The following is a 17,092-nucleotide window of genomic DNA, read 5'->3' on the forward strand; positions in this document are numbered from 1 at the left end:
ATACAGTTTATTTTACTCTATGTTTTTAATTGCCAGATAACTTCATTTTCAACAAAATGTAACTGCTGAAGGCAGTTCTTCCCACAAGACACAATTATCTGCAACTCATATCCAGTTTACATTCTAATCCATTATTAGCAAGTGATGTTTTTGGTTCATTTATATCACAGCGACATTCTATTTCAAAATGTGTAGTCTAGTGAGATACGCTACTTTCAAGTATATAAGTATTTACAGCATTTTATGCTTTAAAAATAAAGGGAGAATCTTTCCAAGCTGTTTTTCAGGCATCTCTCAGCAGAATGAAAGAAAATCATATAAGCATCAAGAAAGTAGTATGATAGACATCAAGAGAAAAAAATGGAATATTTATTTTTTGTTTATCAGATAATTTGAAAAAGTCAGATAAAGGCTATGTTATTCTTTTCATTTTAACCAGAAACTTTTTAACAATATCTATGTAGCAGGAAGATAATATTCATATATTGTTATTTTATATTCAGTTATTCTCATTTCCCAAAATGCACAGCTGCTCTGTCATTTTAAGTTTTAGAAGTCACTGCATTTACGTTTTAACGATCAGTGGCAGTTGTTGATCTGAGTCATTAATGAGATTTTGACTGCATCTGCATTTAAACCTTGTATATTCTGCAGGAGACAGAGTATGCTTGGAGAATGAGATTTCTGTCATAATATCAAGTTTTACATGCTTAAGCTGAGAGGATTCTCTCTGCTCTACCTTGTGGAAGGTTATATCGTACAAACTTTCTGTTAAATGAGAAGGGGCAGAGGAGAACTCTTGCTGAGATTTCAAATACAACCTTTTGGTCTATGAGCACATAGAAAATGGCCCACGGGTGAAGATACTCACCACTTCTGTGCTGAGAGTGAAATAGAAGAGAAGTCTCCTCAAAGTGAAATGTGATTTTGTAACTCGCTCATTTATTAAAATGCTATCTATTACTTCCTTTGAGGGCAGCAGAGTACCTTGAAAATGACAGATTGAGTGCACATGGTGTCACTTGGGGGATGTTTAATATAATGTCATAGATATTTGGGTGTAGTAAAAATCTAGTAAAGCTCTTAAAAATGGCAAATAATGATCTTCCCAAACAATATCCAAATTGTAGTTCTCATGCAAAAGGAACCTCTCCTTGTAGTTTGGTTTCTTAATGTGCTATCAGGGGGTTTCTGTAGCAGTAATAGCTTGTTTATAAGTTAGAGAAAAAAAAGTACATTTTTTAAAACTACACAGTGAATTACTAATAGCATCTGCCTTGCACTCTGCCTTCTATGATATATGTAGCCTTTGTGTGCTTTCACTCAGAGACTTGTTCTGTCTGCTTCATATCCATGGGAAACTGGCACTAGTTAATTTCTGCTTACCAGTAGGCTAAATGTAATTCTCAGTTTTACAAAGTGACAGAATTTTCCAAATTAGGAGTTAGTGAAAATGTGAAAAAAGATAAACTCAGAGTTAACTATGATAGAAGATTTTTCTACAAGAAAACTTTATATTGTATTTAATCTTACTGAACAAGTAGTTCTAAGTGCCTCTCTGGGAATGAAAATGATTCTTAGTGCAGCCTTATATTTTTCAGATGATTACTAATTGTAGTCTGAACAGGCCAATTGCTGTTGCAAAGCTCGAACTATTAAGCATTAGGACAGGTGAGAAGTAGCTTCAAAGAACTACAGGAAGATGCTGACATGAAGTACTTTGAGCAATGTTTGGACCAACCTGTTATTTCAAATATCTGTATCTTGAAGACAAAATCTGTAAATTGCCAAAGACAGGACGCTAAGAGGTACACTGAAGTAAAGTAAAAAAATCAACTAAATATTAGTTGTCTTTTTCAAACCGTGTAGGCCTACTACTGTTTTCTGTTAAGGCAAACAGTAATAGAATGTTAGTATCATCTAGGTTGAATAAAGTCTGATTTACAGACTCCCATCACTAAATCATGTCCCTTAGTGCCATATCCACCTATCTCTATGGATGGCTTCTTCCCTGGGCAGTGCTTCCATTTATAATGCTTGACTACCCTTTCTGTGAATACATCCTTTTTAAAGTCCAATCTAAACCTCCCAATCAAAATTTGAGACAGATTCCTTGTATCCTATCACTTGTCACCTGGGAAAAGAGACCCATACCACCTTGTGGCAATTTCCTAGTAGGTTGTTGTAGAGAGTAACAAACTTCCTCTTCTCCTCTTTTCTAAGCTCAACAAATCCAATTGACTCAACTGTTCATCGTAATGCTTGTTTTCTATTTCCTTCACCAGTTCTGTTGTTCTTCTCTGCACATTCTGTGGCAACTCAACGCCCTTTTTTGTGGTGAGGGTCGATAACTGAACACGGTAGTTAAGGTCAGATCTCACCAATGCTGCATACAAAAAGAACAAACACTTTCCTAGTCCTGCTGACCACTCTACCTCTGTTGCAGGACAGGAAGCCATTGCCCTTGGTTACCTGAGCACATTCCTGGCTCATTTTCAGCTCTTTGTAGAGCAGCACCCCCAGGTTCCATTCTCTGTGAAACTTTCCAGCCACTTTTCCTCATGCCTGTATGACTGCAGGAGGTTGTTATTACCCGAGTGCAGGGCCCAGAACTTAAGCTTGTTGGATGTCCTGCAATTGTACTCATCCCATTGACACAGCTTATCCAGATCCCTCTATAAAGCCTTCCTAATTTGGTAACATTTATGACTTACTGAGGAGGTACTAGATCCCATCAGTGAGATCACTGATAAAAAAGTTAAAACTGGCCCCAAATCTGTGTCCTAGGGGAAATCGCTGATGACTGGCCACCAACTGGATTGAACTCCATTCACTGTGATGCTTTGAGCCAGGCCAGTTCTTCACCCAGCTTTCTGTATGCTTGTCCAAGCAATGAGCAGACAGTTTTTAGAGAATACTGTGGGACATAATGTCAACTAATTCACTAAATTCAGGGTAAACATCCACAGTGTTTCCAGTATCCACTTATCTTATATAGATAAGTGAAGGAGAAGGAGGTCAACAGAAGGAGATTATAGAAGGAGATCAAATTATTCAGGCAGGACCTGGTTTTCCTAAATCCATGCTGGCTGCTTCTTCTCACCACCAATTGTCCAGTATATGCTGTGTGGTGGCACTTATGATGATCTTCTCCACAATCTTACCTTAGATCATTGTCAGGCTGCCAGGCCCCAAATTCCCTGGAATAATTCCTTTTTGTACGTCTTGCATACTGCAGTAACATTTACTCCAATCTACACAGACACAAAGAGTTACAGTGTCATAACTGCTGCTCTAGAAAAAGTGTACTGAAACATCCAAATTCATAATGTAATAATTGCTTTATAGATTATCCATTATTCAAAGTTTAATGTTCGAATCTGGATGGCATGGAGAGTTCAGGGACAGACACTACTTAAGAAATTTTTTTAAGAATAATTAAAGATGATGTCAAAGTTGAAAAGAACAGAACAGAATCTTCTCTTCATCTTTTTCAAAATTAATCGTTTACTGATTAAGATCATTTCTTCATCTAACTTGTTCATACAAATCTTCTGATTTGACTGAAGATCTACTTTCAGTTCTTCTGCATCTTCTTCTACAGCTATGAGCTTATCCATTGGCTTTTGACATGCTATATTGGAACTGCAGCTTGTGTTAGCACTAAACCTTGTTATATGAACATTTCAGAACTTAATAACTAGTTAGAATTTCATACAAGTAACTACAATTGCAAAAATCTAATTCTCTTAAAGAGTTTATGACTATGGAATAGTGTGTATCAGTCCTTTATCAGCCTGGATAGAAGACAGAATGTCCATAGCCGTTAGGTGCCTGGCCTCATCTAGTTGTTAAAAAACTCAGATTGCAATGTGTTTAGGACTTTCTCCATTTATACTCCTTTATCTCATGTCAGGGATTATGATGGAAAGTAACAGAAACCTCTTCTGATAATGTTATCCACGAGCACCCTCATCTCATGAGGTAACTGCTTGCTATCAGAGACCCTTTGGAAGAAATGAATAAGCTAAAAGTACTGTTCTTATGTTTGAATACTGAATATTGTGTCGATGAGGAAAGAGAAATGGAGAACAGTTCAAGAGGGAGCACTGGTTACCATAAACTGAAAACTCAGTTAATATCATAAATAATATGGTCCTAAATGTATATCTCAACAGTGATTCTACAGACTAAGTCTAATTGCTCCAGAGATTGCTTTGTTTTTTCATCATTTATCTTGCTATTAATGACTATTTCAGTGAAAAGCAAGCAAGAAAATGAACAAAATACACCATACATGGTAACTATTTGCTACATAGCCCTGTAATGCCCCTTGTAAACTTAAAACCATGAAATTTACCTTATTGGTGGAAATAACTACTGGCTAAAAGTAAGGCTAAAAGTAAAGTCATGATTTCAAGCCTTATTCTGCAGATACCTTATACATGTAATTAGTAAATATCATGATACTAATTATATGAGTAGGAGTTACAAATTTGGCCCTTGGACAATTCAGAGTTCTGAGCAGAGACTAAGACACTAGTAATTTTGCTGCAGTCATTGCAAATTTTGTCTCACATTACTTGTGTTTAAATATTGGAAACATTTAATGTTAATTTCATATTATACAGAATGTCTGAACAAAGGAATTAATGCCAGATTACATTTTATGGAGTAATATATAGAATTAGGTTTATAGTGAGGCAGTTTGAGCAGAGAAATTATTTCTTATTGCTAACTTGATGGTTTATTTTAACATTTTAAAAAAGGACAAACGAGAATCTTGCATGCATAGAGTATATATTTATGAAGTTAAAGATAAGTTATATATATAACTATACTTAAAGGTTAGTTATGTTTATACTTACATTAAATATGGTTAAGCTTTTTGAATTGCTCAACCAGTTTCACGGAAGTATGGCTTATGTCTTCATGAGATTTACAGATCAAAAAAAGCTGTCCTTTACCAGTTTCGTCTTCCAATCATACCATTCCCAACTGACACACCTGAGAAAAAGTTTTTCAACTTTAGAAAAAACAATTCAGAACCACTATGCACAGTTCAGTATCTTTCATTGATGTATTGAAGTTAAATCATATTATATGCCAAATGATATGTTAAAAAAAAAAGAAAAAAAGAGCTATGAGCAAATTGAAAGATTTCTGCATAGATTTGAATATGATTCTTTTTAGTATATGAAGTTGCAATAGTCTGGAGAACATAAAATTCAGTAGGCCTTAGTTTCAATACATTCAAGTGCATCTTGAAATTTCACCTTGGGCACTGAAACTTAATTTGTAATTGAGCAAGTAATATTTCTAAATTTGGAAAGTTCATTTTTAAGAAGTGCTGAGTTCTATATTGTAACATTCTGCACATTTATTCTTTTGTCATTTAAAGTATGTATTAATTCTCTTTTCTGTTTAAAAAAAATAAAAACTAAAAAAATTGCCATAATGGAAGCAGATGTGATATACTTCTCATTGATACTTCTTCCAAAACTTATTTTCAGTACACAGTGACACCAAACAAAAGTGTACTCTTTCTTCACCTTTGATGCTGAAGTCTATTGCATCACTAGTTAATTCCATGCGCATTTCTACCTAATCTAATTAGAGCTAGACTTCTAACATGAAATGTTTTAATACACGGTAAGGGAACATCTATTTATTTGTTCATTCCAAGCAGAATGTGTGACAAAATGACACATAACAAATACAAGGTAAAGGAGGGAAACAACAAACAAACAAACAAACAAAAACAAAATAAAACAAACAAAAAAAACAAAACAAAAAAAACGTGATTTAATGTGCAAAACAAGAAGACAGCATGCATTTGGATGAAATGGATGGGATAATGTTATTGTGGGAAACCTACGATTTGGTACAACCATAATGAAAAATTCTATCAATTATTTTAATAGTTATCTGTTATTTCGTAGAATCACCTCCTTCGACCTGCTGGTCATACTTCTCTTGATGCGACCTAGGATACGGTTGGCCTTCTGGGCTGCAAGCACACGTTGCTGCCTCACGTGGAGTCTTTCATCAACCAACACCCCCAAATCCTTCTCGTCAGTGCTGCTTTCAAGCCATTTTCTCCCAACCTGTATCTATGCTTGGGATTGCTCCTATCCAGTGCAGAACCTTGCACTTGGCCTTGTTGAACTTTATGAGGTTGACAAGAGCCCACTTCTCAAGCCTATCCTTGGTCCCTCTGGGTGACATCCTTCCCTCTACTGTGTCAACTGCACCACTCAGCTTGGTGTCATCTGCAAACTTGCTGTGTGTGCACTTGATCCCACTGTCCTTTAAAGATAGTGAAAAGCATCAGTCCCAGCACTGATTCCCAAGGAATGCTACTTGTCACTATTTGTTTCTTTACTAAGAAAGTGAAGGTAAATTAGTGGAAATAATTTTCAGTAATTAAACACATTTTTCGTCTGAAAATAATATTTTACTTCAGGCCATGCTTTTTAACTGATGACAAAATCTAGATCAGAGGACTTGACTTGTAAAGGTAGGCTGGAGGATTTGAGGAGGTAAAATAAAAAGAAAAAAAATCCAAAATGTTGATAATTTAGCTATACCTACTGATATTTCACTACTTCTCTCACCATATGAAATATAGAGATACAAACTAACTTAAGAGTTTATCAGTAAGAGTAAAATATCCAGAATTACAACTCGTAATTCTGTATTTTGGAAGAATTAGAATCCACTTTTTGCATTTGTATGACATTTAATGAGAAAAAAAATGCAATTCACTCTGTTCCCAGTAGATGGCTTTCAAATGAAAGGTATTTCACTGTTTCATGATTGTGGGATCGTTAACAATGAGAATTAAGTCTTAACAAAATATAAATGTACAGAGCAATATACATACCAATTATCTTTAGCTCATATTGGTAAATATTCATAGTCTGGAAACACCTCTCGTATTCCTGTGATACCAGCAGTATTCATACTTTTTATTATACCACATAACATACATTTGGGGATTTTTCAGCCTTTTAAAATTTAAATGTGTGTTGTTGCAAACTAGCTCCTTCTCTTCTGAAAGTGAATACTGTACTACAGTAGCATATTTACACCAGATCATGTCAAGTGCAATCCCATGGACTGTATTCAGACTAAAATATCTTGCAGACTAGCTGTAAATCTTCAGACATATCTCAATCATATGGTAACAATCATGTGGATGTCTCAAAAGATAGTATTGACACAAGTCATTGATTTGAGTACTTCATTGCAGCATTGTTCTGGATAAGGCAGCTTAAGCCAGGAACATAAACTTCTTATGCCACTTTATTTATTTATTTATTTTCTTGGCAAAAGAAGAAAATAATCACAGGAACATAACTGATTGATGACACATGCATCTAGAAGTAGAGAAAAAATAAACTGTAGCAAAACAGAGGCAGTCATTGGGGCAGATGAGCCAAGTCACACCAGAACTTTCTTTGAAGTAGCTAGCAGTCACACCTCAGCTCAGTTAGGGCTGCCACATTCTCTCAAGCATGGTCAGATATATTCAGGCCATCTTTATAGTATTCATTTTTTGAGCAGTGTCCAAATTCAGCTTCTCTCTAGGGCAGCTACAGCCCTCCAGCATTTTGTTTAGCCTGCTAGCCCTACAAAAGTAGCTGCTCATCCTCCCACCCCCAGTATTTTTGCTTACTTTGTAGCTACCCTCAACCTCCTCACAGAACTTGGTAGGTTTTGTGTTGGGTGGGTGTCAAATGAAAGCTATAGTAGCAGTAAATAGAACCTGTATAAATTTACCTGTAGGGTTTATCTCCCTGCTATCTAGTTTAATAGCTTCTGTTGAATGATGCCTGTGACAAGTTAGTTGAATCTGAATCTTTGAAAATTGTAGGTGATCTTAATTCTATGTAACTAAGTTGTCTTTTAGTATAATACAACTAATAATAAAAAGACTACTACCATTTGCCTCCAAAACCTCTATTTTTATAATACTTAAAGGTTTTCTGTCCCTTCTCTATTTGAAAATGTAACGAAATTATTAATAGGAGAAGGAGGAATTATTATGGAACGCTGTTCAAAATCAACAAGCTTGTTCCTACTTAAGTATATTTCACACTATTTTTGATTCACTTTTCAGTTAACATATCTGCTTTGAGAAAAAAAGCTCTTTTATACTTGTGTCTACCATTATTTACTTGCAGTGAAAGTCTTCCAATAGGAAAAGCTCAGGAAAGAAAAGCTGATGAATGGGAAAATAAATATTTTAAGAACAAAAGGTAGGAGAATAATACCTTATCTCTCTGAGCAGCAAGAGAAGCAAAAAGAAGAAATAAATATGGTAAGGAAACTGTGGAGAATAAGAGGCATAAAAGGCAAAGTATGTCTTATTTGGAGATATTGCATATGTTTTACAACTGCAGAAAATGAAAAAAGATGTCAATAGCATAGCTGGAGATTAAGATTGGGCTTGAAGACAATTGGAACACATGGAATCAATTGCAAAGCTGCTACAGTTAAACTGTATTTCGTTCTGCAGCTAGAAATTACACCATTGCTCCAAGTGCATGCCATGGCACATTGCTTAGAGCAACAATTGTGCTAAAGGACGATGGGTGATGCAGAAATCCAGTCAGCTAACTGGGGTGAAGTGAAATATGGTAAAGTACAGGATAACTATTCTGTGGAAGAGAAGTCCAGAGCCCTAGTAATAGCATTTCAGTGACTCATTTTTACAGAGTCTTTCTCCAAGACTTCCCAGATGTTTCCAGAGAAAAAGCAAACAGAACAAATCAAAGAACAAAATAATCAAACAGCCAAAGCAGGAAGAATCCAACTCTAGAGATCTTTTCTCCAAATTCCTTTTAGAAGTATTGTCTTTTAAAATATGAAACATGGGATGTAACCTCTCTTTCAAAACTTTTAATGGTTAGTCTGTGTAAGACTCCCAAGAATATCAGGAGTTGTAAGTGCCTTGTCCTTCTTTGAATCTTGGTAAGCTCTTGACATCAGTGACATCCTGTGGCATTGAGTTCCATAATCTAATTATGTGTTGCATTAAAAAGTATGTCCTTTTATCACATTTGGAGCTGCTGCTTTTCACTTTCACTTAGTGTCCTTTTGTTCTTGAATTATGAGATGCAGGACTACTGAAGCTCCTGATCTATTTTCTCTGCCACTTACCATTTTTATACTTTCATCATATCCCTTCTTATTCATCTTTTTTCTAAGGTTAACAATTCCATTTTTTTTCAGTCTTTTCTTATGAAGGCTTCTCTGTATGCCTAATTATCGCAATCACTCTTCTCTGAATACCTTCTAATTCAGTAATATCCTTTTTGTGATGGAGTGACCAGTACTTCACACTATTCCTGAGGAGGGAAAATTATTGATTTATATGACATTATATTTTCTTTCCTATTCCTAGTTCATTTTTATGTATCTTAACATTTTACTTGCGTTTTTGACCACAGTGGCACATTGAGCAGGGCTTTTCATTGAACAGTCTGCACTGGGGTCCAGATGATTTTTCTGAGTTGCAGCTATTAATTGAGATATCAGGTGAAGTGTATGATTTGTTACACTTTTTTTCACCAATATGCTTTACTCTGCATTTAAATAAATGATTTTCACTTCCTTTAAGGTTGCCTATCCATCTAGCTTGAGCAGTTATTCCTGAAGTTTCTTGTCTTCTTCAGACCTGATTACCAGACTATCTATCTATCTATCTATTTATCTATCTATCTATCTATCTATTTTGTGCGATTTGCAAATTTTGCCACATTACAGATAATTAATTTGGTTTTCCTTTCACATTAATATATTTTGAACACCTGGTCCTTGTATGGCCCTTGAAGCACCCTGATGTTAATTTTTTTTTTTTTTTTTCTGTAATGAAAATTGTCAATATGCGTGGGTTTTTTGTTCGTTTTTTTTTTTTTTTTAATCTTTGAGAAAATTTCTGCTTCATTTTTCATCCTATTTCAGAATGATTTATTCTCTGATTAAGATAGAGAGGGAGTTAGTCTCTTGGCAGAAGCCTTGTTCTTGTCACATTTATTCATTGAATCTAACAAGGTTAGAGACTGGTTATCTTCACAATTACAGCTAAACATTCTTGCATTAGCTATGCTCTTTGTGGCCAAAAGTATGGAAATTCAGGATAGAGAATGAAAAGTAGTTAGTATGCTAGACAGATGCATGCAAAATTAAGATGGGAGCAAGCTTTTAACATAGCAGTTCTTAACCTTGTCTTGGTGATAATCCCAGCAAACCAGAATATAATCAGTCTAAATAGGCAAGGGTATAAAGCTTACAAAAAATAAAAAGAAAACTCCAAGTTAAAGCTTTAGGCAGCTGTTACTTTTCCAGAATTTATTCCAAAGTCTGATATAAACCAAGGTGTTTTCAGATTTCTATTCCCCAGAATTCTTGTGGAAAAGGGGAAAGGCAAACCTATTTTTAGGCTTTGTATGTCCTAACATCCCCTAGGCCTGCTTATTTCCTGGTGTCTCTTTCTCTTTCTCTCAAGCGTTCTCCATCCTCTCCCTGAGAGAGTCAATGTCTGCTTCATCAACCCTGGCTGTCTACTGCATGCAACAGACTCCACCACCTTTCTTCACAAGGAAGATTGCTTGTGCAGAAGAAGGCTTCTCAGATACTTTGGACACCTTGCACTGATGCATGCCACTGCCTTGAATTCAGAAAAAGAGATCCTGAACATATTGGTGGAAATGTGGTCAGTCACTTGCAACTCAGACCTTACCTGTTTGGTAAAGGAAATAAGGACAATTAGAACTTCCTGTGATATTTTCAGAGCTTTATCTGAAGGAAATGAAGTAATTTCCATACAACAGTCCACTCAGCCCTAAAACAAACTATTATGGGTGGAATGGAGGTTAAGAACAGGTATCAAATCTCTATTTTCTGAACAAGCTTATTAAAATGCTAGCAACATTTCTACAGCTAGTACTGAAGTTTAATGAGATTTTAAGTTAGAATATGGAATATAATCTATGGCTATCAGTGGACCAATTATACATACATATATATATGTGTAATTTGTTGTTGCTGAGCAAGCTATTTTGATATAGTCAAATATAAGATGCTGAATTATAAGAGTGTAACAGTAAAAAATAACCACTTTGACATTTATTCTTCTGCACAGCAACACACAAAAATATCAGTATAATATAACACAATCAGAAATACAGAGTTTTTTATTTGAAGAATAAGAATAGTAACATAATGGTGCTCTTCACTTAATTTTTAGAAGATTATAAAATACCACAGTGTTTATGCAACATAAGAAACTGATAGAGATAGAACACAAATTGCACAGTCATATCTACTAATGAGTATAATATGTTAATGATCAAATATAAGAAATTGTACTGTGTAGCATATAGTTAATTTAGGAAAAAGAATGTGTATCAAAAATATGAGCTCACTGCAATGAATAAAAAAAAACCAAATACTTTTCACAATATACTTGCAAAATTAACAGAAACTTAAGAAAAATTTATGTCTTTACAGTTTACCAGTCAAACATAAGAAAATGACTTAATGTTAAATGATTGAAAAATGAATTTTGCCGAAGCAATGCATATGGAAAACAGTGCAAATACTGAGTCTACTGTTGGCTTTGCACTGAAAATATCTATACTTTATATTTGCTGTGGACTAATATAACTCCTGAAATGTGTGTGTATTCAGGTAGTGTAAGAGATTAATATATGCTTTTTTAATGGTACATTTGGGAGAATATCACAAAATATTTTTCAACATCACTAGGATGCTGTCACTCATTAAATGGAGCCTGTATCCCACTGCTTTTTGTTGTAAGCCCAGATAAAATATATAAAGAAATAAGCACTGAGACTGTAACTGAAATAAATCCATATCTTGATAATATTCCATGGCAGAGTTGATGCATTTTTCACAGGATATTTTGTTCATTTTATTTATTCTCTAAAACCTGTATAAAATAATATGAACATAGAAAAATTTTAACAGTGCTTTTCTGTCAGCCTTCGTGGTTTTCTGCTTTCCTGAGAAGAGTGAATATTCCTCTGTGTTCCCCAAACCTCAGTAGGGTAATGAAAGTCGTGAGAGATGCTGCATTTTTCAAATGTAGTTTTAATGCCTTCCTTCCCTGCCATTTTGTTACTGTCTAGCTGTGACTTACTTCTTGAAAATGGTGACAATATTCATATTTTTAGTATGCAAACATTAAATGAAGCAACACAGTATAAATAAGCTTTGAAGGACTACATTGGCTAACACACCTCTGTGTTTGGTAGGTCTTGTTTCATATCCCAATCCGTGAAAGGAAACCTGTTAGCTTCAGCTAACATGGAGTTTCTATGAGTATTTGGAGCAGGCTTGAGTGGTGGTTCTTGTTTGTTGTTGGTGGGTTTTTTTTGTTTTGTTTTGGTTTGGTTTTGGTTTTTTTTTTTTTTTTTTTTTTTTTTGTCTTAGAATTAGGATACATAAAAAATAACCCTTCTGAATTTTAGATGAATTGTTAACCTTTTTTTCTAAAATTCAGAACTATAAAAAGTTTCTGAGTAAGTTTCTTGCTTTGCTATCCCACAGTTAATCCAGAGCTGGGACAATGTATTGCTACTGCAGTTACTGGTGATTTCCCTCATGTATGCTATCATAGAGAGTTTTTAGGGTGTATCTTAATAGATTTAATAGCCTTATTATTTAATAGCAGGGGTAACTGTCCTATCTTCAGTCTCTAATTTGTTTTTCATCCTTCATCTGTTTTTCCTTAATTTCAGATCTCACTGAGTTTGAACAATTAAATTAGACTGGCCTTTAACTTCTAGTTTTTGTTTCATATTGCATTGAGCAGGTACAGCACAATACCATTCTTGCAATGTTAACATAGGTCTATAGAACAAAAAAACCTGAAATATAAATATATATAATATTTTGTTCTGACTTTTTCCTTAACATGTAAAACTGCATCTCATGAAGTAATTTCTTTCTATAACTTCAAAAGTATGCATATATACAAGGTACTGGAAATTCTTGTCTGAAAATTATTTTAAGAAAGCAAATTAAAAATGCAGTATACAACCAGAAATTTGATAATAGTAATACTGTCAATATTGCATCGTGACTTACTATTGATAATATGTATTGATAATATATCACTATTGATAACATATATTAACGACATATGGAAAAACATTATTTCTCAGTTAAAAGAAGAAAAAATAAAAAATAAACTTATGAGGGAAACATTCTAATCTTCTGTAAAATAAAATGTTAAAGAAGCAATGGTTTGCACACAAAAATCTCTAAACTGGCTCTCAGATTATTTGTTTTTTGAAATTTGTCCATAGCATTAACTGAGAAATGTAAGATTTAAATAGGGTATATGACATCTAAATCCAAATAAGTAGCTCTATCATGATAGGTAGTCTATGTGTCTTTACATAGATTCAGTTAAAAAACTATTCTTTTTACCTGCTTCAAGATTCCCTCTTTCCATCTCCATGTGGTTCTGCCTAAATGATCAATTTCTAGTAATTAGTGTGGTAGAAATTATATTTGATTAGGAACAAAAAATATTGTTATTTTGATTAAAATTATTTTCATTCATTTTACAAAAAAAAATTAATAGTCATTGCTGCACACACATTTCTTTTAAGTTTAAAGAAGCTTGGACGGTCTTAATCCTTTTAAAATCTTTACAGAATATTATATTGTCTATGAGTTTACCAACATGACTCCTATTAATGGAATTCCAAGATAATTCTAATGTTAGGATATAGTCCCATAACCTTCTCCCTACCATTGATACAAAGCATTATACATTTTCATGCAGTGAACAGTCCGACTATACATTCTTTTCATCTTGCCTCTCTACCTTTTCTATAAATTATACGTGCATTTTGCAAATGAGATAGAAAAAAAAATTGTCTTCCTTTTCAGCCTCTCATCATGTTATCACATTTAACATTCTTTAACTAATTAAACTGGTACTTGATACATATAGTGACCAAGCCTTTTCTTATGGCTTTGTTGAAAGGCGTACTTTCAGAAGCCGACCTTGGATTACTTGCTGTTCTCGAATGGCTTGCAACTCTCAATATGTTGAATTACTTGTGAAATGTGGAAACAGTTTTAACATTAAATCCTGGTAGTAAAGAACTTGAAGTCTTCTATAATTTGTGTAAGAGATGATAAAGTAAACAAAATCAATGATAAACTAGGAAATCATTCAGACATAGACAATGCAAGCCTTTTTGTGACATAGATTAAAAAAAAAAAAAAAGTATATGAATAGTACCCTTAATTTCCCTTTGTCTTGAGACTTACCAAAGTAATTGCCAGTTGAAGATCTATGTTGAGCCAATCAGGAATCCATTATTAAGCAAATGGATGATCTTTGTCTTCTTGGTAACAGTTGTATTTAGCACAACATGAAATGTGTTGCTCTAGTCATGGCTCTAATTGGCATCTTTGTTGACAGTCTCAGAAGAAAGGTCAAGGCATGGCTAGGCACGAGACAGATACTGTCTTGCTTGCAGAAGCAGCCTCCTTGGCTGAATGCTGCAATTTATTGACAGATACACTTTTTAGTAAATTTCTGTGGGTAAATATCTTATACATTTATTTTTTCTTTTCCTTTTTCTTCTTTTATGCTTGTCTTAATGCTACAGGCAGTATGCTGTGTTAAGTCTAGGTGAGAGAAAGTGAAAAGATGGTGTTAAGATAGTGAAAAAAATATCTGCAACCTGAACGTTTAATAAATTCAATCACTGTTGACAGGAAATGTTTTAGTCAAGAATAGGAAGGAATGCAAGAAAGCATTAGCACTACCAAGACTGAGATACTTTAGTAACTGGAAGAAAAAAAAAAAGAAAAAGAAAAAGAAAAAAAAGTAGATATTAGAACACCTACGTTTAAAAATGTCTATTCCATATGTAGTCAATTTCTATGAGGGAGGCACTTCTAGAGGGTGATTCAGAGCCCTAAATTAGTTGACTAAAGTTAGACAGTGTGAATGCCTCCCACGGTACCAATATGTTGCAGAGGGACAGAAAGGAGGGAAGTGAAGGGAGAAGAACACAGAGTGATAAGGACTTTAAATGAAATAACTCTAGAGCAAAGTTTAGAATGTTTGAAATAAATGGAGGGTTTTTTTGTTTGCATTTGTTAAAGTGAAGATGAATAAGTTTGATATAACACATGCTCCAAACCTAGTAGCATCTTCATAGTTAGCAAGCAATGGTGTATCACCTTCCACTGTGAATTTCTATACTGCACTTATTACATCTATATTATAAATACATCATACATACACATATATTACATCTATATACACAGCTGTTCCCTGATTACTAGTCGATATGCGAGGATTAGCATACACATATAGATAATTACTGCTTGAAATAGCTTATAAGAGAAATAAAAATAATAAGAGAAGGCAAACAAAAGAAAGAAGAATGAAATGACGTGCCCAAAGTAATCAAGAATAATATCTCTTTCTTAGTATATCAGGAACTGTAAGCCATAATACCCATGATTTGCATGTGTGAAAGCATTTCTAATAAACACAACTTTTGGGAATTCATTTGTTTAAAAGAGCTTTGCCTTTAGTAAAAGAGCAAATATTTATACCCACAAGTAATGGCACCACAGTGAACAATCTCATTTGTATTCATGATTGGATAGAGCTCTTGAAAAGATAGTCCTTTCAGAGTATTTATGACTCTTCTATTCTTGATTATAATAATTCATTTGGTTTGTAGGCACCATTTTAGAGAGAATTAAAAAATTCTGTATTCGTCTGTCTGTAAATTATTAGCTCATTAGTCACTGTAAAAGTGGATGACAAATCTTAATCTTTCATCCTCAAAACCAAAGGTTACTAAGGATAGACATCACATGTGTCACAGACTTGCAATTTTTTAATTTGTGTTTAACATCTATTCAGAATTTTTCCTGGTATTTAATAGGAGTGCCAAGGAGCTTTTTGGCATGCATGGACTTCCATGAACATACATAGTAATAGCGTGTATTTATTCATTTATCTTCCTACATCTGTTATCTCATATTGTACAGAACTAAAAATAAAAATAAAAATAAAAATAAAAATAAAAATAAAAATAAAAATAAAAATAAAAATAAAAATAAAAATAAAAATAAAAATAAAAATAAAAATAATTTGCATGTAACCGTCTATTGCTGTTCCTTTAGCTCTGAGCAATTTTCCATTAGATATTGTCATCCCTGTGCCCCTTATTAAAAATATTGTGGATTAGGGAGTCAAACACTGAGGGGAAATGGGATGAAAAAGAAAATTCTGTTAAAATTGGTGGAGACATTATTTCATTTGCTATTTGCCTTAATGGACTTTCACTTTCTTGACTCACTGTAATGTGGTTCAGTTTAGAAAGTTTGGAAAGTTCATATTCTTAGCTTTTGTTAAAACTAATATGTGAGTCACAGGTCATAGTTTCAATATTTTCCACTTGTGAACTGAATCACAGAACCATAAAATGGTTTGGATTGGAAGAAACCTTAAAGATCATCTAGTTCAAACTCTCCTGCCATGGGCACCTTCCACTACACAAGACTCTGTAAATCCTCATGCATCCTGGCCTAGAGCACTTCAAGAGATGAGGCATTCACAACTTCAGGATACCCTGATATCAATCTGTGTCCAGTGATTACTTTTGCATAAGTACACTATACTGGAATAAAGCAATGTACTCTTGATAGAATTTTGTAAACTGCATCATTATTTGACTTTAGGTTTGGCCTAGGCCAATTGCTGTAGACGTAATGGTACTATATATATTATATTGTGGAGAAAATTGAGCATCCTATGACATTATAACTCTGTTGGATTTTACTGGACAGAAGACTTCATCTGTATGTCTGATAATTAGGAGGAAAAGGGAAACTTGCATCCTTTCATTTGGAAACAGGTGAGGAAAACATTAGGCAAATTATCTTTTCCTGAAAATACTGAAATAAATTTACATGGAGACTTCTCTTGTTCAACAAGAAGAAGTGATCTTTTGGATTGCTACAGAAAGGGTGCAGGCTACACATGATATTTGATTACTATAGTTTTCTT

General features: G+C 34.0%; 1 protein-coding gene across 7 annotated transcripts in view; it reads left to right on the forward strand.

The window, feature by feature from the left end:
* The window catches only part of PCDH9 (protocadherin 9), a 718,989-nt gene that overhangs the window by 186,807 nt on the left and 515,090 nt on the right, over window positions 1–17,092 (forward strand). The window contains exon 3 of one of the 7 annotated variants that reach the window (XM_048934696.1): window positions 10,517–12,452. The exons of the other annotated variants lie outside the window; for them this stretch is intronic. Coding sequence (XP_048790653.1) covers window positions 10,517–10,537 — 21 coding nt within the window. The 3' untranslated portion in view covers window positions 10,538–12,452. Of the gene's footprint in view, window positions 1–10,516; window positions 12,453–17,092 lie in introns of those variants that run through there. 7 annotated transcript variants of the gene reach the window in all.

The sequence above is a fragment of the Lagopus muta genome, chromosome 1 (assembly GCF_023343835.1).
Source record: "Lagopus muta isolate bLagMut1 chromosome 1, bLagMut1 primary, whole genome shotgun sequence".
Lineage (NCBI taxonomy): Eukaryota > Metazoa > Chordata > Aves > Galliformes > Phasianidae > Lagopus > Lagopus muta.